Raw genomic sequence first — 25,904 nt, 5'->3', positions numbered from 1 at the left:
GAAACAAGTATTTAAGTTTTATTGCAACCTAAACACCTTCCTGACCACGCAGGAAAACGCTCCTGGCGCAGGGAACTCTGCTCTTTTGCATTTCCTTAATGTTTTCCCTTTTTGGATATCTAAGGCAAGGAGACAGGACCTTGATTCGCTGAGATTCAACTAACTGGCTTCAGGCCACACATCTCAGTCCATGCTCACTAGAGCCCTCCCAGAAGGTACTGTGATCCCCCGGTGCCAAAGAAACTGAGGCACAGCGCCAAGGGCAGGGACTGGCGCACAGAAGAGGCGCGGAGCAGGCGGCGGGCCGGCCCCTCCGTTCACCTCCGCCCTGGTCACCTCCCCGCCCCGCTTAGGGTCGCCCGGGAATCTTCCGAGGGGGCCGGGCCGCGGGAGAGGGACGCGTGGTCCCAGGCGGGGCGCTCCCGGCCGCCCAGACAGGCCCGGGGCGCTGGAGCGCGCTGCCGACGCCGACGGCCCGGGTCCCCGGGCCGGCCACCGCAGCCGGTCCCCCAGCCCTTCCCCGAGCGCAGGGCTGCGGCGGGGCCCAGCCCACCCCTCCGCTGCTCGCTCCTCCCCCTGACCCCCGCGCACCCCCACATCCCGCCCCGGCCGGTCAAGGCTTGCTCCGCCCGCAGCTCGGGCGGCTCGCGCTGGGCGCCGCAGCAGCTGCAACCGCGGGAGCGCCGGGCTCCCCGGAACCCAGACGGCGGCAGGAGCTCGGGCAGCCCCGGGTCGGGGGCGCCATGAACGGCTCGGGCGGCCCCGGGGCCGAGGACGCGAGGGAGGCGGGCGGCAGGGACGGCTGGCAGCCCGAGGCGGTTATCGTGCCCATGCTGTTCGCGCTCATCTTCTTGGTGGGCACCGTGGGCAACGCCCTGGTGCTGGCGGTGCTGCTGCGCGGCGGCCAGGCGGTCAGCACCACCAACCTGTTCATCCTCAACCTGGGCGTGGCCGACCTGTGCTTCATCCTGTGCTGCGTGCCCTTCCAGGCCACCATCTACACCCTGGACGGCTGGGTGTTCGGCTCGCTGCTCTGCAAGGCCGTGCACTTCCTCATCTTCCTCACCATGTACGCCAGCAGCTTCACGCTGGCCGCCGTCTCCCTGGACAGGTGAGCGAGCGCCCTGGCGGGCCCCCTGGGGGCGGGGAGCGTCAGGCACCCAGGTGTGGGCTGGAGAGGAAAGCGGGACTCGAGGCTGGAGGAGGGGCGCGCGGAGAGTAGAAAAGGGCACTCCGTAGGCAAAGGAACCGGGAGAGAGTGAAAGACAAGCCGAGGTGGACAAGGGACAAGGGACGAGAGGAATAAGATCGGGGGACTGCGGCGCCCCTCCGTTAGGTGCGCGCTCGCGGCTCCCCGCGGCGGACCTCGGCTCTCCAGCGCCGCCGCGGGCGCCTGGCAAAGCCGGCGTTTCCCGCGCACATCGCAATTTCGCGGCTTCGTCCGGCTTGGGTGCCCCTGTGAGGTTGGGACGGGAGGATTACTGCGCCCCGTTTACGGATGAGATCGAGTTCAGAAGCGATGTGTTCAGAGTCTCCCATCCAGTAATCGTGTGCGTCAGGACAGCCAACGGGGTGTCTCTTGGAGACTCAGGCGCCTCCGCCTCGCTGGCCTCGAAGCCACGGTTTGCTCCGCGCAGTCGACTCTGGTCCGGCTGCGGAATGCGGGTCCTTCGCAAGGGCTCACACCAAAGTTCAAGCGAACACGCCCGCCCCAACCCCTCCCCGCCCCAGGCCCAGGGAGAGGAGAGCGCTGGAGGGTCTCCTCCATGCGCCCCGTTCGGAAGGACACCGGGATGATTCCTGGGGAGGAAATCTGGGTCCAAGTCCAATATCTCCACGGCCCCTTCAACCCCCACATCCTCCTGACCCTCCCTGGGCGGGCAGCGAGGTGAGCCCCCCCCCCCATATACCTCCCAGTTCCGCCGAGCGCGGAGTGTGCTGGTGGGACCCATAGAGCCTCGGCTTCCCTAAGCAAGTCCCTCGCGATGTCTCCGGGCTCAAGGAGCCTGGGTCTTAACCTCTCCGGGCACCCTCACTGGTGGGTCATCACAGCCCCAAAGCCGGTTCAACTTTGGGGTGCCCTCCCGGCTGGAGTGTGACTGTGGTCAGAGTCCCGGGAAGAGCAGATGAGTGGCCTACACGCGCGCCTTCCCTGCCGCGGGTCCCGCCCCACATCTCAAAGCAGCCGAGTGTCTGGGCTGCTCCCGGGCCAGTGCGGTGCCACCGTGCGCTAGGCACCCTCCTGGAGAGAGGGTGAGGGGTTCGAGGTGCAAGGGTCCGGCCCTGCGCCCCGCCAATCCAGCTGTTCACCCGTCCCCCTTCCCGGCCTGCCCCACAGATACCTGGCCATCCGCTACCCGCTGCACTCTCGCGAGCTGCGCACGCCTCGAAACGCGCTGGCTGCCATCGGGCTCATCTGGGGGCTGTCGCTGCTCTTCTCCGGGCCCTACCTGAGTTACTACCGCCAGTCGCAGCTGGCCAACCTGACTGTGTGCCACCCGGCGTGGAGCGCGCCTCGCCGCCGCGCCATGGACCTCTGCACCTTCGTCTTCAGCTACCTGCTGCCCATGCTGGTGCTCGGCCTGACCTACGCGCGCACCCTGCGCTACCTCTGGCGCGCCGTTGACCCGGTGGCCGCGGGCTCCAGCGCCCGGCGCGCCAAGCGCAAGGTGACGCGCATGATCATCATCGTGGCCGCGCTCTTCTGCCTCTGTTGGATGCCTCACCACGCGCTTATCCTCTGCGTGTGGTTCGGCCGCTTCCCGCTTACACCTGCCACGTACGCGCTGCGCATCTTCTCGCACCTGGTCTCCTATGCCAACTCCTGTGTCAACCCCATCGTCTACGCGCTCGTCTCCAAGCACTTCCGCAAGGGCTTCCGCAAGATCTGTGCGGGGCTGCTGCGCCGTGCCCCTCGGAGAGCCTCAGGCCGCGTGTGCATCGCGGCGCAGGGCCCCCGCGGCAGCAGCGTGCTCGAGCGCGAGTCCACCGACCTGACGCACGTGAGCGAGGCGGCCGGGGCCTCCGCCCCTGTGCTGGCGCCTCTCAGCAGCCCGGCCTTGAGCCTGGTGCCCGGCCGGTCCTGGCGGGACGGAAATGCCCCCAGTGGCATCCCGACGGTTAATGCGACCTGAGGACACTTAGCGATTATGCTTTTGTGTTAAAGGATTGGAGTCGGAGGGCGAGGGATCAGGGAGGGAATTTCCTCTGTTAATAAAATACACAAACCCGGATCCCTGGGAGGCTCAGCGGTTTAGCGCCTGCCTTCGGCCCAGGGCGTGCTCCTGGTAGTACCCGGATCGAGTCCCACAGCGGGCTCCCTGTACGGAGCCTGCTTCTCCATTTGCCTGGGTCTCTGCTTCTGTGTGTGTGTGTGTCTCGTGAATAAATAAAATCTTTTTTAAAAAAGATGCAAATCTTTTCATGTGAAATCACGTGCTGTGTGTCCACATATCTCACAGTTGTGAGGCTCTGTGGTCTGCAGCCTCTGGGACTTCACGGGGGAGCTCTGGATGAATGCGCCCAAGGTGCTCTGCTGAGCCACAGAGAGAGTGGCCTGCAGCCAAGGCAGCCAAGTTTAAGTCCCCATAGAAATCCTGACTGGGGAGCACGGGTCAAGGCTTTCTGCACACGGCCATCCAGAGGCGCCTGGCATACATACAAGGCCGCACCAGTGGCCAGCTGTGCCTGCGACAAAGGCAGGCCGAGTGCTTAAGCGAGGCCCGTAAGTCAGGGAGGCGCAGACACTATGTATGTTCTGAGTAATGTTCAAGCACCAGCGAGTGGCAGGTCACTCCCTACTCCCAGCTCTCTGGGGCGTTTGGAGTGTCTGCAGCTGGATCAGTGCTCACCCTCTTTCAGCCTTGGGGCTCCTTCCCTGGCTACAGGCTATAGCTGCCCCGAGTCAGGCCTCCAGCAGCTGGGTTTCCATGAGGCCATGAAAAGTTGCCCCTCACCCCCACCAGTCCTGCTTCAGGGCACCCAGGAGCGCTTCTAAGGCACTGCTGGGCTGGAGCAGGTGGTGAATCCCGTTGCCCTGCTCCAGGTTTGCCCCACCCCTGGGGTTCTTGAGACTTTCAAGGCTTTTTAATCAGCTCAGTGTTTGAGGAGATGCAGGAAAACTACAGCATGTACAGATCTCAGGATGTTGAGCGCAGGGCACTTTGGCAAGGGCTTGAATATTTAACCCAGCAGGCACCCACTACAAGAAAGCAGGGAAGGCCTGTGGCATCTGCCCAGATTGGAAGGACCGAGTTTGGGAAAGGGGTGTGTGTGTGTGTGTTTGTTGGGGGGAATCTGTAGTTGCCTGGTCCACTTGGCAGTCTTTGAATAGGGCTGATTCCAGATGGTGGAAATGAAGCGGGGATGGGAAGCCTAGGCAGGTGCACAGTGGGCGGGGCTGGGTCCTGGGCTTTGTCTTCAGGTGTTTGCGGAACCCTGGCTCAGGGGTGAGGGTGGGGTGCCAGCTCCAAGGCCCCAGAGCTCTTGCACAGAGCAGCTGCCTGACTAACCACCCAGGCCTCCGGAGAAGCAACTGAAACTGAGGTTGCAGTTTAGGCTGTGCTGCTCCATCCAGCCCTCCATGCAGCCACTGACGATGGCCCCGCGGCTCCTGCTGCTGCTGCTGGCCTTCCTCAGGCTGGGCACCACGGGGCCCTTGGTCCAGGGGCGGGGCTTTCGCTCGCCAACAGTTGGTAGGTGGAGAAGGTAAAGTCATTAAGCTCTGGGACTTGGCCGCCAGGGCTCCCACCCAAATGACCTTGACCTCTGTCCTTCAGCCTGGCCATCCTTTTTCAACTTCAACCAGCCCCAGGGGGTTCAGGAAACCATCCAGATTCCAAACAATGGCAGCGCGCCCCTGCTCGTGGATGTGCAAGTGTTCGTGTCCAATGTGTTTAATGTGGTAAGTGTCCTCAGGCCAAAGAGAGGGCAGGGCACTAACCACTCAGCCCCAGCAAGCGGTGGGGGCTCCTGCCTCTTTTGTCCCCTGCGCCCACCCCCAGGTGACACACTGCCCCTCCCTCAGGACATCTTGCGGTACACAGTGTCCTCCATGCTGCTGCTTCGGCTGGTGAGTGTCTGGGGCAGGGGGCGGGGAAGGTGGGACTGGAGACCCTTCTCTTGTCCAGCTCAGAAGTACCAGCCTTCATCAAACTGCCAAGCCAACTGACTTGTAGATACTTGGGAGCGGGAGCCTTAATGCCTTCTTTATGTCCCCAGTCCTGGGTGGATACTCGCCTGGCCTGGAATGCGAGCCTGTACCCACAGCATGCAGTCACACTGCCCTGGGACTCACTCTGGACTCCGGGACTCACTATTCAGGAGGCGTAAGTGAGGAGGGAGTTCCTGGGCCAGGAGGTCCTCTTTAGGGACTATGCCCCTCTGGTGGCCCTGCCAGGCCACAGGTGCACCCCAGTGTCCTGGGCCCACCTCACCCTTCTGGAACCTGGATGCCAGTAGAGGGCAGCTGGGCTATGCTAGGGTCTCCCCCTCCACCCCCTTCTGAGAAGCAGCCGAGCCTCCAGCTGTGGTATCTCCCTCCTCCACAACAGGCTCTGGGTGGACTGGCAGGACCAGAGCCCGCGGGCCAGAGTGGGCCCTGATGGCCACGTCGACCTGTATTTGGCCCTCACCACGGAGACCAACTGTGACTTTGAGCTCCTCCACTTCCCCAGGGACCAGAGCGACTGCAACCTCAGCTTCTATGCTCTCAGCAACACTGGTGCTGACAGGACAGGAGCTGGAGGCGGGGAGGGGGGAGGTGCAGCCTCTGGCCTCCAGCAGACATGTGACATGGGGGGCAGCCAGCCTGTGTTCATACCGGGCCACCTCAGGCTTAGGGGAGCTGAAGAGATCCTAGAGCAGAGCGTGCCTCTCACCTGCACTTCCCACTCAGATGGCAGCCCACCTCCAAGCTCTCCCCTGCTCCGGGCTGCGGCCCCCACTGCAGCCGCCCTCAACAGCCAGGGCCAAACGGTAGTGTCTGCACTGCTTTTGTCAAGGCCAGAGGCCAAGGTTGCTGCAGCCTACTCCCGGAAGTATCCTAAAGGTGTAACCATCCAGTAAATATCCCATAGACCCACGGGGGATATCCAGCTTGGCCCAGAACCCCCAACCCTTGCCTCACATCCCTGCCCTCTAGGAAATACTACAGCAGCCGCCCCCTGAGGCTAATACTGCAGGCATGAGATATACTGGGAGATGCATCCATAACCACACCCCCCTCTGAGAAGTGGTGCCACATGCATTTAGTTTCATAATGAAAATTCACCTGTGAACCTGAGAAGGCCCTTCCCCCAGCTGGAGGGAATGTGGGGTGTTGCACAGAGCATGCTAACCTCCTGGTCTGCCCCCAGCCACCATCAGAAGTCTCCATCAGCCCTGGGCACCTGGCTAGTCCCTGCCACTCACTCCCAAGAGAGTCAGGACCAGGGGGACCTTTTTCCTGCTTCACCACTTTCCCCTGCCCCCTTCCAGTGCTAGAGCTGGAGTTCCGGGCCCATGCAGTGAACGAGATTGTGAGTGTCAAGAGGGAATATGTAGTTTGGGGTCTGGAGACCCAAATCCCTCCCCGGCAGCTGGTGCCCTGCTTCCAGGTGACGGTGAGTCAGGACATGGGACATGGCGCACACAGGGCTGGTGGGGGTGTGAAGCATGTGGCAGAGGCCACGGGGCCACCCTTCAGCGGTTCGGGCCCCTGATGCCCTCCCACAAAGCCCCAACTTTCTCCCTTCCAGTTGCGCCTGCAGAACACAGCGCTGAAGGCCATCATAGCTCTGCTGGTACCTGGGGAGGCGCTGCTGTTAGCGGACATGTGCGGGGGGCTGCTGCCCCTCCGGGCCACCGAGCGCATTGCCTACAAGGTGACCCTGCTGCTAGGCTATCTGGTCTTCCACTCCTCCCTGGTGCAGGCACTGCCCAGCTCCTCCTCCTGCAACCCGCTGCTCAGTAAGTCATGCGCCCCTCACCCAGCCCTGGGAGGGGGCAGGAGCGTGTTCTGTTCATCTTTCTGGGCACCGGGGGATGCAGGCCTGGCCCTGACCCCACCACACCCTCCTGCCCCGCCAGTTTACTACTTCACCGTGCTACTGCTGCTGCTCTTCATCAGCACCATGGAGACCGTGCTGCTGGCTGCACTGCAGGCCCGGGGCCACCTCAGTGCCAGAAGCAGCCCCATCCCAACCCCAAGAGGGGAGCAGCAAGATCATGGGGACCTGGGGCCGCATCCTGAAGGTGGGCAGGGAACCCTTGCTGGGGCAGGGGTAGAGGGAGGAGTCTAGGAGCAGCTTTGACAGGGGCAGAGCTGGCAGGCTGCGCACTTAGGGCTGATGCTGGGGATCGCGAGGTTATTTAGAGGCTCCAGGCACTCACTCTGCTAGCTCCGCTGTCCCTGGGCTCCTCCGTGCCTGCCATTGGAAGACGCAGGTATGGAGCAGGGAGCAACGGCAGCTTCCCTAAGGGCCCAGGTGACTTCAAACTCCCTGAGATAACAAGGGTGCTTGTTATCGGAGCTTCTGTAGAGAAGAAGCCCTTCTCTACAAAGGCTTCTTCAGCTCAAGATGGCCTGGAACGGGCCAGACTGAAACATTCAGCAGTTGTGAATCTAAGGAAGAGATCCAGGCTGACAGCCCCCAGGGTTCAGCCTCCTGCTCTGGGCCAGCATGTTGGGGGAGCCCTGAAAAACAGCTCCTTTCCCTGCTTCTTCCCCCACCAGAAGCTCCCGGAGTGAAGGAGTCAAGGAGCTGGGCTGAGGCTGCCGACCACATCTTCTTCCTGGTGTATGTGGTGGGGGTAGTGTGTAGCCAATTCTTCTTCATTGGATTCTGGATGTGGGCGACATGCAAGTCTGACCCAGCCCCTGGTGAGGCCATACCCCATGGTGGGCAGCCCAGGTTGTAACGGGCCAAGGCCTAGAGCTGTAGCCCGGGGAGGAGGGCCATGACAGGGTCTCTGGAGAGAGGAGGAGGGAAGACGACTCTCTTCCCTAAGCCAGAGGATCCCAGGCCACCCTGAGTTCTCCCTTAGTGACAGCATGCACGCAGAGCATGAAATAAACCCATCACCCAGGTGTCGTGCACACGTGCCTCGAGGGTTTGTCTTCACTGAGCTCAGCTACTCCTCATCCTGCGCAGGTGGGGCGGCCACTCTGCACCCACCCCCACTATGCTCCTGAACTTCTCACCACTGTGTACCAGTCATCTGGTCCCCATTTCTGTGCAATTACTGCTGCCTGACCCTAGGCCCCGAGAGATGAGCCTGGACAGGCCACACAGGGTGGCCAGAGCTTCTCAGGATTCCTTCTGCGGTGTGCTGGACCCCAGAGGGCACGTGCAGAGGGCACTCCTGCTCCAGCCACCTGAGGGATGCCTGGGAGGCAGAACACCCCCGATTTTCAGGACCGTGGGTGACGGGAACTATGTTTTCTGCATAAATCCATGAGCAGGTCAATCCTGCTACCTTTTTCTCCATGCTCTCTGGCTTTGCTGTGGCCTGCCCTACCCACACTTCAGGGCTAAAACAGGTGGTCCCCACCCGCAGCTCTGAGCTGGGCCGGAGGCAGGCTGTTTCCCCTCCTGCTCTTGTACACACGAGGCAGCTGTGGGCACAAGCCCTTTGTCCTCCTTCTCTGTCCTTTCCTGTCTAGAAGCCATCACGTGGCCCATGCAGCTTGAGGGTCATGAAACCTAAGGTGGGAAGGAGCCCCAGTATTCTGGGAGAGTGCTGGTCAGGGGTGGGGGTGGGTTCCAGGAAGAAGTGCAGACCAGGACTCGGGGCGGGGGGGTGCTCAGGGACAGCTCTGGGCTGGACAAGGGGTGGAAAAAGTTCCTGTCCCAAAGGATGTCAAACTCACCAGGCCCAGAGTTAACACTGGTTTATCTGTCCAATAACAGGGCTGACCGGGCAGTACCAGGCAGGGAGAGCAGCAGGCTCAGGCAGAGGTGTCAAAGAGGCGATCGATCATGTCGCCCACCTGCTCCACGCGGTACTTGATGTACTTCTCAGGGTTCTTGGTGAACGGCACGCTGCCATACCTGCCCAGGCACTGAGGTCAGGGGCAGCCTGGCCAGCCCCCAAGCTCCACCGCAGCCTAAGGTGCTCCTGACAGGCTGCCCCTGAGAGATGTCCCTTTCTGGCCCCACAGCAAAGCCCACGGCCCTGGATCTGCCACCCACACCCTCACGCCCCTCTGTGTGTTCCTGTAGAAGAGAAGAGCAGAGACCCAGCAGGGGAAGCGCGGGGCCCAGGGCTGGGAAGGTGGAGACAAAGGGCTCACCTGTGCAGAAAGGCCCCGTACGTCTCCCTGACGATGTTTTTCTGAGCTTGGCGAATCTTGTCTCTCTGCTCCATGTCAGGAATAGCCCAGGCCTTCTGGATCTTGCACAATTCTTCAAGGCCATCATTGAAACCCTGGCCACCAAAAAAGTGGAAATGGGAGTGACCCAAAGATAAAGACTTTGGGTCCGTGTCCCTGCAATAGCAGCAGGAAGCACTGGAGGTGGTGGGGGGTTGGGTGAGCAGGGAAGACCCCAACTCACCTTGAAACGCTCTTTGATCATCTGTCGCTCCTTGTCCCTCAGCTGGGGGTGGTGAGAGAGGGCAGAGAAAGTGTTCCTCAGAGCAGATCTGCCCTGCCACTGGCTCCTTCCCCAAACACCCAAGCCTGGGCCTGGCCCTTCTTCTGGATACCGTCATGGCCACAGGCAGGCATCATTTGCTCATCCCAGCAGGATGCTTGTCCATTTTTTTCCCCAGAGACATGACACAAAGTATCACATCTGCTAGACACCCCTTCCCAGCCCAGGCCTTCCGCCCACCTTGACTCCGGGTTGGAATACAGGTAGATTCTTCTCAGAAATGTAGTCAGTCACCTTTAACCAGCTGTCAGGTGGAGAGAGAGGCAGAAGGCAGAGGAGGGACAACCTCAGGCTGCTGCCTCTTTCCAGGGGCTGGTTTGTGTTGTTTTTTAAATCTACTAGGGGAGGGGAGGTCAACGATCCATGGGGGTCAGAACTCAGCAGAGCACAGTGAGATTTCTCCTTGGGAAAAGAAAATGTTCAAGCTGCTGGCTTTTAAAATTAAGAACAGGAAACAACATTCAATAAATTGAACAAATAACTAGCAGCTATGCCTCACATCGATCTCCTGGAGAATAAAGATGGAGAAGCAGATGAGGAAGAAAGAAGCAGAAGACAGACAAAGCAAGGAGGAGGGAGACCACTTACAGGAAGAAACACACAAACCAAGGAGAAACAGGGGCAAGGAGCAGAGGGAGCCCTGGGGGCGAGGAACAGAAGGAGCTCTGAAGGACGGGTGAGGAGCAGTGGGAGCACTACAGAGCGAGGCTCAGGAAGTTTGAGTATTCTTACAACCTTGCTCTTTGCTTGGCCTCACATCCCCACACCTCTGATATGCAGTTTTTTGAGTCTTCTTAGCCTGCACCCTTGGCACACCACCCTCTAGAGAGGCTGGCCATAGCAGCCCCTAGGGAGCAGGTGGTGGTAGGGAGGGGCTTCCCCTCCACCTGGTCAGTGTGGTGAAACAGCAAGGGGAGCATTGAGTTCATAGGGGAGCAGTTCCCCATTCCTGACCCCACTTGTAATGAAGCTTGGACAGGAAGAGTGAGTGAAGGACACAAGCTTGGGGGTAATGGGGGGGGGGCACGGTGGAGGCCCACCTCCGCTGGTAGGTCTGGATCTGCTGCTCAATGTGCTCCCGGTAGGAGCGCTCAGCAGTCTTCTGGGTCACAGCCACCAGCTGGATCAGCTCAGACCTGGGGCGGGGATAAGGAGGAAGCAGAGGAGGGCCGCATTGGCTCTTGGGGCCCAAGGGTAGTGAGCCTCCGCAGCAGCACCAGCAGGAGGCCTGCCTTATGCCTGTGCCCCAGGTCCTAGGACTCCAGGAGGTCAAGGGCTTCCCTCCCCACCTGGCCAGGCAGAGGGTGCAGGCAGCCCCAGGAGGGAGGCAGGCAGGAGGGCAGGCAGGAGGGAGGGAGGCAGTGTGGGAGGACAGGCAGGAGGGCAGGTAGGCGCAGGCCCCTGCAGCCACTCACTTCTCCAGGGCCTTGAGGATGTAGTTGTAGTTGTTGTGCAGAAAGATGGCGCTCAGAGCTGGGTCCTCATACACTTTGGACTTGCTCAGGAGGTTCAGCTGCAGGTTGCCCAGGACTTTACCTGCACAGGGAGGGTGTGGCTACATCCATGGGCAGTCTGACCTAAATGACCCAGTCCCTGTCCCAAGAGCCTTGTCCTTCCCAACTCCAGACTCCACAAGCCTCAGGAGCCCTCTGCCCACAGCCCAGCTCAGCCCCTAAACTGGAAGTTAGGCTGCGATTCCAAAGGTGAGGCTCAGGAGAGCACTGGGAATAGCAGGAGGGCACAGAGGAAGGAAGGGAAACGCCAGTGGAGGTGGGCAGGTGGGCGCGGGGGGCTGCCGGCCAGCCAGAGAGCACTCACAGATATACGTGCTTAGCAGGCGCTTGCTGAACTCGGAGCTGTAGCTGGTGGCTGAAGAGCTGGTCTCTGGGAGAAGAGAGGCCTGTCACTGCAGCCATGGCAGCAGCCAGGACCCTCTCTGGCCTTCCCTCAGCCCCTGGAGCAGCTGTGGAAACCTTGGGGTGGGGGTGGGGGGGCCCTGAGCCTTCCTCAGGCAGACTGGGCGCAGAACGGGGAAGGGGTTGGTCTGCTGAGCTGCCAAGCTCCCACCTGCTGCAGGAGCACCCCCTGGGCAGCCTCTTCCTGGAGCCCAGGGCAAGCCCCTCTATGGTGATAGGTGGCAGGATTAATGAGCTGGCCCATGATCAGCAGGAAGTCTGGGGGCACAGGAGTGGGACACCCCTTTCCCCCCAGCCCCAACTAATGCAAGGTGCTCTCTATAAGGTCCACTTATCATATTTGTGAACAGCAGGGTCTCAGAGTGGGCTCCCTATGGCCTTTCCCCTTTCTCCCCCACTTCCCACAACCTCCTCTACTGGGCCCCTCTAGACAAACAGAAGGCCAAGGAGGTGGTGGTGAGGGTATATGGGGAGGGAGGGGGCAGGCACTAGGCTAGCCTGGAGGGTGCAGCCAGCCTTGCTGGGAGCTGAGAGAGTTGGGAGTGCCCTAGAGAAACCCACATCCCCTCTGATCCCCGCTCCCAATAGGTCCTGAGTCTGTCTGGGTGCCTCTGTCCCTAAGGAATCTCACCCATGGGGTTTCAGAGGGGTAGGATGGGGCTGTAGAGCCCTGCCGCTTACCTCGGGGGTCTAAAGGAATATTGTATGTGTCCCCAAGAACTACGGAGTGAAAGGCAGTGCACTCAGAGGGGAAGGGGAGACAAAGAAGGGAGAAAGACGCAAAGTGCAAACACAGGTTAGCAACCGTGTCCCCGAGCAAGCAGACCCCTCCCCGTGACAGCCAGAACACAGACAGCAGGACACACCCAGGCTGCTCCCCGGAAGGTGAGGGAGCACGCAGCGAAGTGGGGATCTAGAGAACTGCAGGCCAGAGGCCGCTCCTGGCTCCCTCGCCCCCAAAATGGAGGGAGGGAGAGGGCCCGGGGGCCCCAACAAATTGGGTTGGGTCTTGGTGCTCAGAAATGCCAACCTCCTTCCATGCCAACCTCCCCAGCTCCAATGCCAGGGCAGCAGTCAGTGGGAAGACACCCGGCTGGCCCTGAGGCGCCAGCCCACGGAACGGTCAGCTGTGTGAGACTAATCGGGAGGACAGGCGAACCCAAGAGCAGATGGAGAAATGCGGAAGGAGGGGCGAGGCAGGCAGGGCATCTTCGAACCAGGGAGTGCCACTCTCCAGAGCGAGGACGGTGGAAGGAGCGAGAAGGGAGGGAGGTCGGGTCAGGAAAGGCACAGTCAAACCCCACTTCACAGAGCCGGAGGAAATCTCTCCCAGAGGTGGCCAGTAACCCTGTGTCTCCAGACAAGAGGGAGGAGTGGGGTATGGGGAGGGGGCCCCACTGGGAGGTGCCAAGTACCTTGGGAGGCCAGCATCGCCCCGGCTGTCTCTTGGAAATCCAGGAGTTGCTGTAGGAAAAGGATGGCCTGTGTGGGGAGAAAACAGGTCCAGGGAGAAGGTCAAGGGCAGGACCTTAGAGTCAGATCACCTCCCAAACACACCCCTTCTGACCGTTCCAGGGCAAGTGCAGGGCCTGGGGTCTGCCAAGGGAAGAGTGGTTGCAAGCTTCCTGCCCTGAATGATCCAGTCTACTGGAGACACGAAATACTTTGCCATCTATCCTGCCACAAGCTCTGGGCCAGGCTGGGTCCCTCCCCTCCCCAGGCAACCCGGGGCAGCACCTACATTGCTTGTGAGCTCATGCACGGTGCCATCCTTGGGCATGTTGTATTCCTTGTCTGGATCATTCTGTGGAAAAAACAGTCCCAACTTCCTGAACCTGCTTCCAAGGCCTTGCGCTCCACCCCGGGGCCCAGGCTGTCTGCACCCGATGCCACCTCCTGGCAGAGAGGTGTTGGGGTGCCCCTCAGGCACACAGGTGAGAGATGGGACAGGAAAAATAGGGCAGCAGCCTCACCCCTCAGAGGCTCTGGAGCCCCCTGGGTATTGACTAGCAGCACAGCCAGCTAGTCAATGGGCTAGCTGGGTGGCTTGGTTTCCGTAGGAGCCCCCGAGGCAGGCCCCTGGGGGTCCTGCCCACAGTTCTAGGGCCGCAGATGGAGAGGGAGAGCACCTTGATGTTGTCGGCAAAGTCCTCCAATGCCTTGGCTCCAACTGTCTCCATGGAGGTGATGAGGCCGGGCAGCTTGTTCTTGGTGCTGGCAGCTGTACCCTAAGGACGCACACGGCTGCAGAGCTGAGCCTGGCTCCCCGCCAGCTGCCTCCCTGCCCCTCACTGCAGGGCTCCCACTCCTGTTCGGTCACCCTGTGAGTGTGTGCCTACATCTGCGGCCCCGTGTAGAAGCTGCTTCCGCTCACCTTCTGACTGGAGGCATGAGGGCAGAGAAGCTGCACCCCTTGGGAGGCCATGCCAGGCAGCACGATTCCTCCTCCCTGTGTCCCCGGGTCTTCCTACCCACATACCTGGAGCACCTGGTCAAACTCGGGCTTCGTCTGCTTGAGGTGCCGCAGGATGGGGAAGACAGTGAGCACGGCAGAGAAGTCGTGTCGGATGATGGCCTTGCGGGCAGCAGACACGATGTTCTCCCCTTCGAGCATCAGCCCGTCCAGTGCATCCTGGGAGAGCATGGCAAGGATGCGGCTCACAGGGGGGCAGAGGGGTGTGAGCGGCTTCCCAGGGGCCCCTGCCTCAGCAGGGGGCAGCAATGGGGAGGAACCCCCGCCCCCCTACACACACACACACTAGTTGTGTGGCTCTAGTTGAAGGCTACAGGACAACAGGTCTGTCCCAAACGTGAGCTTCTGTGGTGGCAGCTTCTGCTGGGGCATCTGGTCAGGACCCAGGAGCAGGGTGGGGGCGGGGCAGCACCTGGATCAGAGAATCAAAGGTCTTTTTCTGATGGTGCTCAGGGATGACGTCCATCAGCAGCTGGTACTCGCTCTGGGCCAACTTGACGAAGGCACTGACACAGTGAATGTAGGCGTCGGTCTCCACATCTAGCGTGTCGTCTCTCCCTGGAGGGACAGCAGTGCCCCTGAGCTGCTGGCCTGCGGGAAGCCGCTCTCCCTGCTGGGTCTCCCCAGCTCCTGGCCTGTAGCTCGGGCCAGCAGGAGATGGGGAGGAGGAGGACTATTCTGGCAGAAAGCTGAGAGGATTCCAGCAGGCCTGACTGCTCAAAAGGAAAAACGGGGCTGAATCCAGCCTTTGTCCTGGCTTCATTTTCAGCTCTGCTGGACAGTGTTTACGTCCCAGAGCATCAGGTACTAAAGGTGGTAGGGAGATCGATGAGGGGATAAAGAGGGAAGAGCCCTAAATCGGCTTCCTAGCCACGGTATGCCTGACCCCAGGACTTAGGATTCTGAACTGCACCAGAAAGAGGGTGGCCAGGGTGGGCGAGAGGCAGTGCCTGTCTCAAGGGCACTGTGGTCACCCATCTGAGAAAATGCTAGGTCACTGAGGGCAGTTCTCAGCCCCACCAGACATTCTGGAATGTCTAAGAAGGCAGTGGTGGACTATGGCCTATGAGGCTAGCTGGCACAGGGTTACACTCTGAGAAGAGGCAATGTGAGTCCCAGAAAAGGAGGGCTCCTGGCTGGTCAGCTGGCTCAAAAGGAGACTGGGACCCACTAGTGGAGGCTGGGGCAGGGGGCACCCGCAGGCAACCTGGTCCCATAAGCAAAGAAACGGGCTCCGAGTCAGAGCTTTAGAGCTGTTGGTGGAGTCAGATGTCAGGGCTCCCTGCCCGCCAGGGAGCCGCCGTCCAAGTAGCGGCGACTTCTCCCCTTGGCCCAGGCCCTGAGAGCCAGGCATACACTCCCATCTGGAGAGAGACAAGGAGACCTAGTGCCCAAAAGAGAGACTTGAGAGAGAGAGAGGCAAACAGGCCTGGCTCATCCTCAGAGCGGAGCCCTCCGGGGACTGTTGCCAAGGCAGCGGCGGCTGCCCTCGGGCTGGGCTGCGGTACTCACCAGCCAGCGGCCCGTGCTTGTCGTTCAGGGCCTCGGACAGGTGCTTAACTCGGAAATCATGCTCGTGACCTAGCAAGACGTCGGCCGCACAGACACAAGCAGCGTTTATCCAGGGGCCGGGTGGGCTGCCCCTCGGGGCCGGGGAAGAAGCCCTCAACCTCCAGGAGGGGATGTGAGATGGGGGTGTGAGAAGGGCCCCGGGAGGGGGCTCTGAGGCCCTCCTCTGCCTCGGACCACCTTGGGAACAGCCATTTCAAGCCTGACTCGCAGTGTCCCAGACCGTCCTTGGGAGCTGGTTCTCCAAGCCCAAGGCCAAGAGAAAGCCTGCGGGACGACCAAGGAGGGTTCTGGAGAGCTTCTGGCAGCTCCAGAGGATCTGATGCTCAGCCCCAGGGGGTTTACCCACCTCACCATATTTGGGGAGAGACCCAGTTAGAGTAATGTCACTGCTGAGTGAAACGGGACAGCCTCCTTTTGTTCCAAGGATTATTCTTTGGAAGGAGGGTCAGGTCCACCAGGGCAGGGCTGTCCCTCCTCTGATAGGAGGCAAGGAGGGACCCGGCCTACAGGCTGCCCATCCCCTTTGCGGCACACCCTCCCCTCTCTAAAGCCAGGGGAGGTGGGGGTGGCCCGGAGGCCTAGGCCGGCTTGATCCTGCCACTGCTGGTCTGAGCGTGAAAGGGCTGCCCATGACAAAGAACTTTCTCTGAGTTCAAATAGAAGACAAGGACAGAGACGGGGAGGGAGGGAGTAGGAAGCCTCAGGGAGGGCAGAGCTGCCGTCAGCCCGCCAGGACCAGGCCGAGGCCACGACACCTACCCCTGTGGCCATCTGGAACGAGCAGCACCAGGGACCTGCTGTTCCCACCCCTGCTCCCCTCTCAGGGACTCTCCCATGGCCCTCCTGGGGGCTTGGAGGCTCTGCCCTGCCACGAGAGTGGACACATGGTGGAGGAGGAGGGAACAGGAGAAGAACACAGGGTGATTACCTTCCAGAGGAATGAGGTTAGAGCCCCCCTTTTTCCCATCTAGACCATGCTGGGAATACTGTTTCAGAAGGTTCTGAGCCTTACGGATCGTCCCTGTCACCAGAGCCACACAGAGAGGAGACAAGAAGACCTAGGAAATGAGTGAGAGAAAACAGCAGCAGGCCTCCACCTGCCCCCCCGAGCCCCGGCCCCGGCCCCCCAACAGTGAGCATGCCCACACGCCATCTCTCCAGCAGGCCCCTTCCAGGACCCCCGGAGGCACTGCAGATGGACAGGAGGGAACGGGCCCAGGTCATGCCCCACATGGGGCTCCTGATTCTGCTACTGACCCTCGTTGCTCTGGATTTGAGTTCTCTTTAGGAAGTGCAGCAGGTGAAGGAGATGAGATGGGCAAAGATCCATCGGGAGAAGCCAAAAATAAAAGACACCACTGAGTGGCAGTTAAGGCAGAACAGACCAGGGCTCAGGACGGAGGTGCTGGTGACGAAGCTCTCCCACCCGGAGAGCACAGCCAGGTTGGCGGAGTCTGGGGACCCCCTGGCCCGGCCCCGAAATGCCAGGCAGGGTTCCCCGGGCATGCTCAGTGTTGGGACGTGGACAAATGGAAGAGGTCGACAGAACGCAGAACCCGGGAGTTGGTGAAACGTGACTGAGCTTCTTGGGAGAGCGGTGCCTGAGACAGAAGGCCTGGAGACCCTGAGGCAGCCTGGCCCCTCGCACCAAAGCGACCCGAACCCCCAAAGCAATCGGGAACAAACTCAAAAGCTCAGTTGGGGTTAACGGAAGCCACCACACAGAGCCGGAGGAGGCAGGATAGTAGAGAGGGGGGCATGCTCCCAGCATGGGGGAAAAAAACAACAGTTAGTATCACGAGTGAAATCAACACAAACAAAACCACAGCGCCTACAGCCCCGGGGGTCAGCCACCTCGGTGGGAATGAGACCTCGCAGGGCAGAAAATGGGGGATATAAAATAGTATTTAAAATAGCCGAGGACAGCTGCCTTGTTGATAAAATGTACTAGGAACGGGGAGGAGGCCCCACGTGTAACCCTGGTTCGTCTCCCCTGGAGACTCCTGTGTCCCCGCAGCTGTCTCTGAACACAGTGAGGCTGTGCGGGTCCTGGCAGCACCCCAAAAAGCGGGGCGAGGAGGGGCAAGATCTGTGACAGCTCCTTGTTCTGTTTGGACCACGTGACAATTAGCCACTAATGACCAAGTTCAGGGCCCAGGCTCAGCATCTGTCTCCTGTGTTCTCCCCATTCAGCCAGCGGTCCTGCTAATGAGCAAATCGGATTCCTGCCCCACAGCCCCAGCACACGGGCCTGGGGGAGGCTGGCTGGTGTGGACATGGGTGACAAATGCTGATGGGGTGGCCGCCAAACCCATCAGGTGCCCAGTGACCACAGATGCTGACATTGGGATTAGATTACTGGTCCACTGAGGCCTCGCTGCTCCCCACCTCCGAACCAGGAGCGGATGTGCCAGGGGCCTGGCTCCCTGGTTCTCTAACATCAGCCCTGATGCGCTGGCTGCTGACAGCTCTTGAGACTCTGCAGAGACCAGGGATCCTCACAGCCTGAGTCTTCCTCTAGAACCCACAAGCCAAGGACAGATGAGACCCCCTGTGAGCCCCGCCATGGCCAGCCAACACTCTGGGGGCAGTGCAGACCAGTCGGGGGCCCCCTGTGGGCCTGTCAGAGAAGAGATGGGGAAGAGGGCACAGGCCAACTGAAGCGGGCTGCCTCACAGCCTCATGGAGGAAGACTGCCCCGCCCAAAGCACAGAGACATAGGAATAGACCTACTGTGTGCCGGCAGCTGCGGCCCAGCAGGCTGGCTCAGCACAGTCACTATTGGGAGCAGGTTTTCTAGGTGACAGCCAGGATACCCACGCTGGAGGGAAGAAGGCGGTGTGTCTCTGCTGGGGCCCCCAAGGGCAGCCTCTATGCTACCATTTCTCCAAACCCCAACTAAAGGCCTGAGTGGGAGCAGGTGCTTGCTGAGGGGCATAGGGAAGAGACACTTAAACACAACCTGCTATCACGAGGGACAGGTCCCACAGGCTACAGTGGGCAGTGTACACAGTGTACACAGCTCAGCAGTGTCAGCTATGGTGGCAGCAGCCCTTCACTTGTGATATCCTAGCCTCTCCTGCAGCTGAGGACAACAGCTCTCAGTAGCCCAAGACGGCCACGCTCGCCAGGCCGTGGCTGACACACAAGGACATTTCCCCCGGAGCACAGAGCCTTAGCAGAGAGGTCCCTGCTAGGTGCTTTCTGTCCTGCGTACCTACAGTTGGGGTCACCAAGAGGACCAGCTCTGGACGGGCCGATGCTGCTAACCTCAAGGTGGCTGAAAGTAATGCAGGTCCCATGCAGCCTCCTGGCTGGGGCTTAAAGGGCCGGGGTGGGGGGCTCACCTGGCCTCTTGAGGGGCTTCTTGGTGGGCGTGTCTTTCCTCTTATTGGGGATAGCAGGGGAGTAGGGAACCCCAGAGGAGGAACTACTCTTCCGGAAATGCTCCTTCAGGCCCTTGATGGAGCGGTCTAGCTGGCTGGAGCGAATCTGGTAGTAGACATTCATGAAATCTGAGGAGAGAGGGGATGACAGAGCTATGGCAGCTGGGGTCCCTGCCTCTGCCTTGCTAGGGGAACCTCACTTTCCCCTCTAGGTGCCGGGTGCAGAGCGGGAGTAGAGCCCACCATTTTAGTTGCTAACTCATGCCTAGCATCTGCTATGGCTCCCAGCCACCCACATACCCTGGTCCCAAATCAAGTCGTCTTAAAGGGAAAATACCCCTCAATAGAATGGCTAATTAAGTTTTGAAGGTAAAGTTCTTTTAAATAAAAGAAATACATAAAAAATTAGAGGATGCCTGGGTGGCTCAGTCGGTTGAGTGTGCGACTCTTGGTTTTAGCTCAGGTCATGATCTCAGGGTTGTGAGACTGAGCCCTACGTTAGGCTCCACACTCAATGGGGAGTCTGCTTAACACTCTCTCTCCTTCTGCTCCTTCCCACTGCATGCATGGTCTCTCTCTGTTTGGACAGATCTGTTTGGACACTTCTGTTTGGACACTTCTACCTGATAGTCACATCTTTGAGAAAACAGCCAAAGAACTCCCTATGTAAGAAAAGCCTGAGTATGCTCACTGCAGCACTGTTTATCAATACTGGAAAACTGGAGAATCCAAAAATGCAAATGAACAAGGACACACTACATTTCCGCAGTTTCCATCCAATGTGTCTCTGGGAGCCCCGTGAAAAAAAACGGGCCAAAACACAGGGGCTCTGGCTGAAGGCCGCTGAGGGGTCTGGAGGCTGTCTGATGGCCTCCCTCTTCTCCCAAGGGAGCCCCTAAAACTGCCGTGGACGCATTCATAGCTGTCACATAAGCTGTAGGTTTATTGCTCATATATCATTTCGTATTGAACTTCTACTTATTAAAAAAACACCCAGGTAGATTAAAGAAATAAAGGGGAGAAAAGCCCACTTGGTCTGGCCCTGCCCCCCAGGTCCTCTCACCTTGGTTGCGGCCGTATTCCACCAGCCAGCGGGAGATGCGGATCACGTCCTGGAGCACTCCCTCGGGCAGGTGCTCCAGGGGTACCTCCTCCTGGACCTCCAGCTCATCTTCGCCACTGATCAGATCCAGGATGAGCACAGGGGACACGACCTTACTGTGCCTGGTCATCAGGCTGCGGAACTCGGACTCCAGCGACTCCTTCCCCCGCTCAAACAGCAGCTTCTGCAGGGACGACGGGAGGAAGGAAGGGAGAGGGTCCAGGGCTGCTTCAGCATTCAGCTGGCCCCTCCTCTGCCCTCACCAGCCGATGAACATCCCACTGAGCCATTAATCTGTCTTCTTGTTAGGAAAGGGTTTGCAAAAGAAAAAAATAGACAAATCGGGAGATCCCTGGGTGGCTCAGTGGTTTAGCGCCTGCCTTCGGCCCAGGGCATGATTCTGGAGTCCCGGGATCGGGTCCCACATTGTGCTCCCTGCATGGAGACTGCTTCTCCCTCTGCCTGTGTCTCTGCCTCTGTGTGTGTGTGTGTGTGTGTGTGTGTGTGTGTGTGTCTGTCATGAATAAATAAATAAAATTTAAAAAAAAAGAAAAAAAATAGACAAATCGAACCATGTCAACTGAAAAACTTTGTTCAGTGAATGACACCATCAAAAAAGTGAAAAGATGACCTAAAGGATGAGAGAAAACACTCACAAATTATCTATCTGGTAAGAAGCAGGTAGCCAGAACATACAAGAGAATGGGAAACATCTGTCCACACAAAACAGGATCCGTGAGGATTCATAGCAACATTATTTGTAATCGCCGAAAAGTGCAGTGTCCATCAAGTGGTGCATGTGGTCCATCCACACAATTCGACATGCTCAGCCATAGCAAGGAATGAAGCGCTGACACACATCACCATATGCCTAAACCTTCAAAACATTATGCTCGGGATCCCTGGGTGGCGCAGCGGTTTGGCGCCTGCCTTTGGCCCAGGGCGCGATCCTGGAGACCCGGGATCAAGTCCCGCATCGGGCTCCCGGTGCATGGAGCCTGCTTCTCCCTCTGCCTGTGTCTCTGCCTCCTCTCTCTCTCTCTCTGTGACTATCATAAATAAATTAAAAAACAACAACAACAAAAAAAAAAAACATTATGCTCAAGGGCACCTGGGGGGCTCAGTCAATGAAGTGTCTGCCTTTGGCTCAGATCATGATCTGGGGTCCTGGGATCAAGTCCAGCACTGGGCTCCCTGCTCGGTGCTTCTCCCTCTCCTCCTCCCTATTTTTTTTTTTTTTTTTTTTATTTATTTATGATAGTCACAGAGAGAGAGACAGAGAGAGAGAGGCAGAGACACAGGCAGAGGGAGAAGCAGGCTCCATGCACCGGGAGCCCGACATGGGATTCGATCCCGGCTCTCCAGGATCGCGCCCTGGGCCAAAGGCGGGCGCTAAGCCGCTGCGCCACCCAGGAATCCCTCCTCCTCCGTATTCATGCTCTCTCTCTCTCTCTCTCTCTCAAATGAATAAATGAAATCTTTTAAAAAACACATTATGGTAGGTCAAAGAAGGTGGACACAAAAGGTCACACATTACATGATACCATTCACAGGAGAAGCCCAGAATGAACAAATCTGGAGAAACAGAGTAGACCATGGACTAGCAGGGGCACGTGACTGGGAAGAAGAGCAGAGAGGAGTGGCTGCCAGTAGGTTCAGGGCTCTTGTTTGGGTGATGGAAGTGTTCTCAAATTGGTTCCAGTGACGTCGTGCAACTCCATGATTATACTAGAACCACTGAATTGCATCCTTTAAATGAGCAATTGTTATGGTATGTGAATTACATTTCAAGAAATAATTATATCTCAATAAAGGTATTTCAAACACGAGAGAGGAAGGAGTTGGACCATCTCTGCTTGAACGAGGAGGACATCCTCTTGAGACCTCTGGCTAACGTGTTCTGTCTCCACCCTAGCCCCACGCCCAAGTTCTAGGATAGCTCTTCACTCCACGATCCAAACTTAGCAATGAGCCCCAAAACAAAGTTGTCCAGTCCCTGACACCCTAATTGCAAGACAGGCCCTCCACCCATGTGCTGCAGTGCACTGATGACACTGGTGTGTCCCCATTGGTGACTGGTGTTCCAAGGTACTGATCCTGCCAATCCTCCAGGCAAGAAGAAAGAACCTTGGGTGGCCAGAAACCACTGCCTGGTTACTAGTTCACCCCAGTGTGACATACAAATGTCCTCACTTCCATCACAAACCCCGATGGGAGAAATGTTGGGAAGTACTGCTCTAAGCAAAAGCTTTCTGGGTTTGAGAAAGGCCAGGTTCCCATCTGCGTATCTCGCTTACTTCCTGTTTTGGGCAAGACATATACTTGGGGTGAGAACTGTAGTGCCAACAGGAAGGTGTGCTGGGTGACTAGGTCTGAGTTGACCCTTCCTCTACTGTTCTTCCCGCTTTGGGAGGTCTGGGGCTCCGCTCCTACCACTTTTCGGGTCTGCATTCTCCCCTTTTCCTGGTGCCTTGAGACAACCTCACTTTCTAGCCTTACCCCATTCTGCTCTGGTCACCTGCTAACTCTAATACTTAAACACAAAGTTGTAAAACAAAGAAATCAAACATGAAAACACGAATGCAGGTTCTGAGAACAATCAAATTCATAGAGATATAAAGGAGAATGATGCTTGCCAGGGGCTGGGGAAAAGGAGGAATGGGAGTTAAATGTTTAGTGGGCAAGAGTTTCATTCTGGGAAGATGGAAGGAGTTCTGGAGATGGATGGGGGTGGCAGGTGCACAACGTGAATGTACTTAATGCCACTGCTCACTTAAAAATGATTAAAATGGCAAATTTTATATTATGTTTGTACCACAACAGAAAAAAACACAAATGAATGTATAAAGCTCAAATATGAAATTTATATTGGATGTGTAATTTAGTTTAAATTATAAAAACATAATAAAAATATGTTATCTATAATTTCAAAGGCAGAAGTCTTCATGCCTGCAGTATGCATACTGCATTGCCTACAACTGTTTCTTCTACTAGGTTCTCCTTTAAGCTGGCCCTGTGTCCCTCATGAGACCAGGGCAGGGCCTGGTGTCCCCAAACCTCCCACATTCACCCACGGGCCTCTCACCACTTTGTTGAGCTCTGGGCTGTCTGGGCTATTGTCCTGGAAATACTCCACAGCCTTCTGAATCTTGGCCATGCTCCCCAGGTACTCTTCCAGCCTGCCTGTGGGGCTGTGAAGGCAAAGAGCTGCATCAGCCTGGGCAGATGGAAGATGAAGAAGAAGGACCAAGAGAATGGAATCTAGAAGGGAAGAGAATTAACACAACGGATTCTGGGCTCAAATATATTCAAAAGCCTAGCGTTGTCACTGGCCCAAGAGGTGTTGGCAATGTGACCCTCTGGCCCTAGCTCACCCCTCCCTGATGATTTTCTCAGTGTCACTGGCCACATGGTAGTAGCTGATGACATGGTCTAGGCAGGACAGAGTCTTCTCAACATTCTCCTGCAGCCGCTGCAGGTTCTCAGTCTGCTTGTGCACAGGGATGATGGAGTTCTCTAGCTTCATAAGGCGACTCTCAAAGGATGACAGGATAGACACCTGCAGGGGGACAGCCCAGTCTCAGGACTTGGGGTTGTCCCAGGACTGCTTCCACCCACCCACAAGCTCTTCGACATTTGCAGCCTTTCCTTTGGTTTCCTAGATAATAATTCGTCCATGAGGGGAGGGAGACGGTGTCCTTGTTTACCACTGTATCCCCAGCACTTACCATGTGCACAGCACAAAGGAGGTGGTCCAAGTAAAGTGGAGGAAGTTTGACTTGAAGGCAAGCCACACAGCAAATGGAACTCATTCTAAATGATCACCCAGGATAGCTTCCCTTCCACCCTTTGAAGCTAAATCTCAACTTCACTTCTCTTGGAAGCTTTCCTAGCCTGAACAAGAAGTAGTTTCATACAGAGTCGCCTCAAATGCATTGCTAGTACCTTCAAAACCCTCTCTCTCTCTCTCTCTCTCTCTCTCTCTCGGCCAATCTCATTAGATAAGGACTAAGACTTGATGATTGTATTCCTGGGCACATACCCAGTTTGCATCTACTCAATTTGAGCTTTTCCAGTCTCCTCTAGAAATAAGAAAGGAAATTCCTATTTGCTGAGCACCTGTTGTAGACCAAGTACTATGCAAGATGCACTCCCAAACATTGGCTCCTACGACCTTCACAGCCACACCGGGAGGTTGGCATCGCTGCTTCTAGTAGGTGAGTTAACCGAAGCTCAGAGTTACCTACCTGTCAGGAGCCACACACAAATACAGGGAGAGGCGAGGACCAGATCCCAGCTCTGTTTGATTTCAAAGCTCCTTCGACCCCTAAAGCCCTCTGAGGTGAAGGCTGAGTTTTCTCTGCCCTCAGTCATCGCAAAATCTCAGGCCACTCCTGCCCTCTGGTCATCACCCGAGGTGAGGACGGCACACGACCAGTACCCAGCCCACCTAAGTCAGTGTCGCTAGAGGTTTGTGTTAGGAGAGAAGGAAGAATGGAGAGCCTGTGCAGAAAGCGGAAAGTCTGCACCAGCAGGGGCTGCGGCATCCTCAGTGATGGGGCAGAAAAGGCCAAGGGAGCTAGGTAAGAGACACCCCACACATTACCAGCTTCGCGACCCGGGTTCGAACCCCGGGCCTTACGCAAAAACGGCCTGTCCGCCCCTCCCACCCGAGGGGTTACTCACCATGTTTTTGGTGAGCTGGTCGCTCTTCTCCAGGCTGTCTCGGATGAAGGACAGCGTCTCCTCCTCCTGGGGGAAGCGGAGGTGAGCAGACCACAAGAAGCCCGAGGCTAAAGAACCGCGCGTCTCAGCCCCGCGGCCTCGCCCCCAACGCCGTCTCCCCACAGGGGGTGCTCCCTCCCAACCCTGCCTCCTCCCAGAGCAGATGCCCTGGCCCGGACCTTGGTCCCTTCCCTCACCTGCTCCCCAGCCTCACCTGCTTCAGCTTGTCCTCGATCTCCCGCCGCCGGGCGGACGCCTCCTGCGGGGGGATCATCGCCTCGGCCCAGCGGCTCCCACCGCCCTGTGCCTTGTCTCTCTGTGTGCCCTCTCGGCTCCCGTCCCGGCCACACCCACTTCCGCCTTTGGCCCCACCCAGTGGCGCGCTAGTCGTGCCATATTGGGAGTGGCAGGCGGAACTGGATAACGGGTCTGGGCAAGTGGCCATCTTGGGTGTGGCAAGTGCGTGTTCCCTGTATTGTCAGAGAAGGTTCGCAAGTAGCTGGACGGCTGGAGCTCACTTGCGGTCTTCGTGTGAAGACTCGCCCTTTTGACAAAGGCTGCTGGGGAAGGACACATGCTTATTTCACTAGATCGCATTTTGTGTCCAGGCGCGGATGTCGCGTTCCCCGCAGGCCGCAGCACAGAGCGTGTCACAGAGTGGGCCCCGAACACGTGGCCACTTGATGAACCAGGGGCTTGTGCTGTCGCTTCTTCCTTCGGGCCTGCATTACACAAAAGCATGAAGGGGCGTCGTGTGCAAGCCCCGAGCTGGGGGCTGGGGACAGAGTGGTGGCCCAAGGCCCTGGTGGCAACCATAACCATAAACCTGGCGTGTGTGGAGCCCAGCCAGATTCCTGGGGCTGCAGAGTCCTTGGAGCATCCATCCATCCCCGGGAGGCTTGGAGCTTGCTGTCCAAGCCTCACCCTAGGGTGTCTGTTTTGGAGAGAGCTGTATGGTTTTATTTGTTGGGAGTGAGAACCTGGCTGCTGGTGAGGTGTCTTCTGCTGGAAGCTTACCTAGATCTGGAAAAGGTGCAAGAGGAAGGCTGAAAGTTCTCAAACCTGTCTGAGGGATTGGGGCCCAGCTCGGTAACT

The 25,904-nt window shown here is 58.1% G+C and overlaps 3 protein-coding genes across 14 annotated transcripts; 2 read left to right on the top strand and 1 right to left on the bottom strand.

Moving 5' to 3' along the window:
* Positions 1–679: 679 nt before the first annotated feature.
* Positions 680–3,378, top strand: GALR2 (galanin receptor 2). The gene is made up of 2 exons (XM_025468063.3): positions 680–1,111; positions 2,339–3,378. The coding sequence occupies exons 1-2, from the start codon at positions 744–746 to the stop codon at positions 3,132–3,134; spliced, it is 1,164 nt and encodes a 387-aa protein (XP_025323848.1). The 5' UTR covers positions 680–743; the 3' UTR covers positions 3,135–3,378.
* A 1,219-nt stretch (positions 3,379–4,597) lies between these two features.
* On the top strand, positions 4,598–7,931 carry ZACN (zinc activated ion channel). Its single transcript, XM_035720530.1, has 9 exons — positions 4,598–4,694; positions 4,779–4,903; positions 5,027–5,071; positions 5,221–5,327; positions 5,553–5,722; positions 6,478–6,602; positions 6,738–6,948; positions 7,069–7,233; positions 7,715–7,931. The coding sequence occupies exons 1-9, from the start codon at positions 4,598–4,600 to the stop codon at positions 7,897–7,899; spliced, it is 1,230 nt and encodes a 409-aa protein (XP_035576423.1). The 3' UTR covers positions 7,900–7,931.
* A 926-nt stretch (positions 7,932–8,857) lies between these two features.
* Positions 8,858–25,179, bottom strand: EXOC7 (exocyst complex component 7). Of its 12 annotated transcripts, XM_049114537.1 has the most exons (22): positions 25,024–25,179; positions 24,771–24,836; positions 23,459–23,643; positions 23,170–23,275; positions 20,046–20,268; positions 18,944–19,111; positions 16,525–16,617; positions 15,537–15,605; positions 14,437–14,582; positions 14,031–14,183; positions 13,681–13,779; positions 13,293–13,355; positions 12,967–13,033; positions 12,582–12,782; positions 12,233–12,271; positions 11,454–11,519; positions 11,051–11,171; positions 10,676–10,771; positions 9,816–9,879; positions 9,537–9,578; positions 9,275–9,408; positions 8,858–9,032 (listed from the first exon to the last, which is right to left on the bottom strand). In XM_049114537.1, the coding sequence occupies exons 1-22, from the start codon at positions 25,081–25,083 to the stop codon at positions 8,930–8,932; spliced, it is 2,364 nt and encodes a 787-aa protein (XP_048970494.1). In that variant the 5' UTR covers positions 25,084–25,179; the 3' UTR covers positions 8,858–8,929. The 12 variants fall into 12 exon arrangements, with proteins under 12 accessions (XP_048970494.1, XP_025323849.1, XP_048970495.1 ...); XM_025468064.2 differs by lacking the exon at positions 12,582–12,782; XM_049114538.1 differs by lacking the exon at positions 15,537–15,605.
* Positions 25,180–25,904: the final 725 nt, after the last annotated feature.

The sequence above is a fragment of the Canis lupus genome, chromosome 9 (assembly GCF_003254725.2).
Source record: "Canis lupus dingo isolate Sandy chromosome 9, ASM325472v2, whole genome shotgun sequence".
NCBI classification, from domain to species: domain Eukaryota; kingdom Metazoa; phylum Chordata; class Mammalia; order Carnivora; family Canidae; genus Canis; species Canis lupus.
The sequence above is the reverse complement of the archived record's forward strand: the minus strand, read 5'-3'. Positions and strand labels throughout refer to the sequence as shown.

Excerpts from the sequence above, each read along its gene's own strand:
- GALR2 (XM_025468063.3), top strand. The coding sequence starts at position 744 with ATGAACGGCTCGGGCGGCCCCGGGGCCGAGGACGCGAGGGAGGCGGGC. Across the intron at positions 1,112-2,338 it reads GCCGCCGTCTCCCTGGACAG|ATACCTGGCCATCCGCTACC; the intron begins GTGAGCGAGCGC and ends CCTGCCCCACAG.
- EXOC7 (XM_049114537.1), bottom strand. The coding sequence starts at position 25,083 with ATGATCCCCCCGCAGGAGGCGTCCGCCCGGCGGCGGGAGATCGAGGAC. Across the intron at positions 20,269-23,169 it reads GCCCAGAGCTCAACAAAGTG|AAGCTGCTGTTTGAGCGGGG; the intron begins GTGAGAGGCCCG and ends TCGTCCCTGCAG. Across the intron at positions 19,112-20,045 it reads GGAATACGGCCGCAACCAAG|ATTTCATGAATGTCTACTAC; the intron begins GTGAGAGGACCT and ends CTCTCTCCTCAG.
- ZACN (XM_035720530.1), top strand. The coding sequence starts at position 4,598 with ATGGCCCCGCGGCTCCTGCTGCTGCTGCTGGCCTTCCTCAGGCTGGGC. Across the intron at positions 4,904-5,026 it reads TGTCCAATGTGTTTAATGTG|GACATCTTGCGGTACACAGT; the intron begins GTAAGTGTCCTC and ends CCCCTCCCTCAG. Across the intron at positions 6,949-7,068 it reads CTCCTGCAACCCGCTGCTCA|TTTACTACTTCACCGTGCTA; the intron begins GTAAGTCATGCG and ends CTGCCCCGCCAG.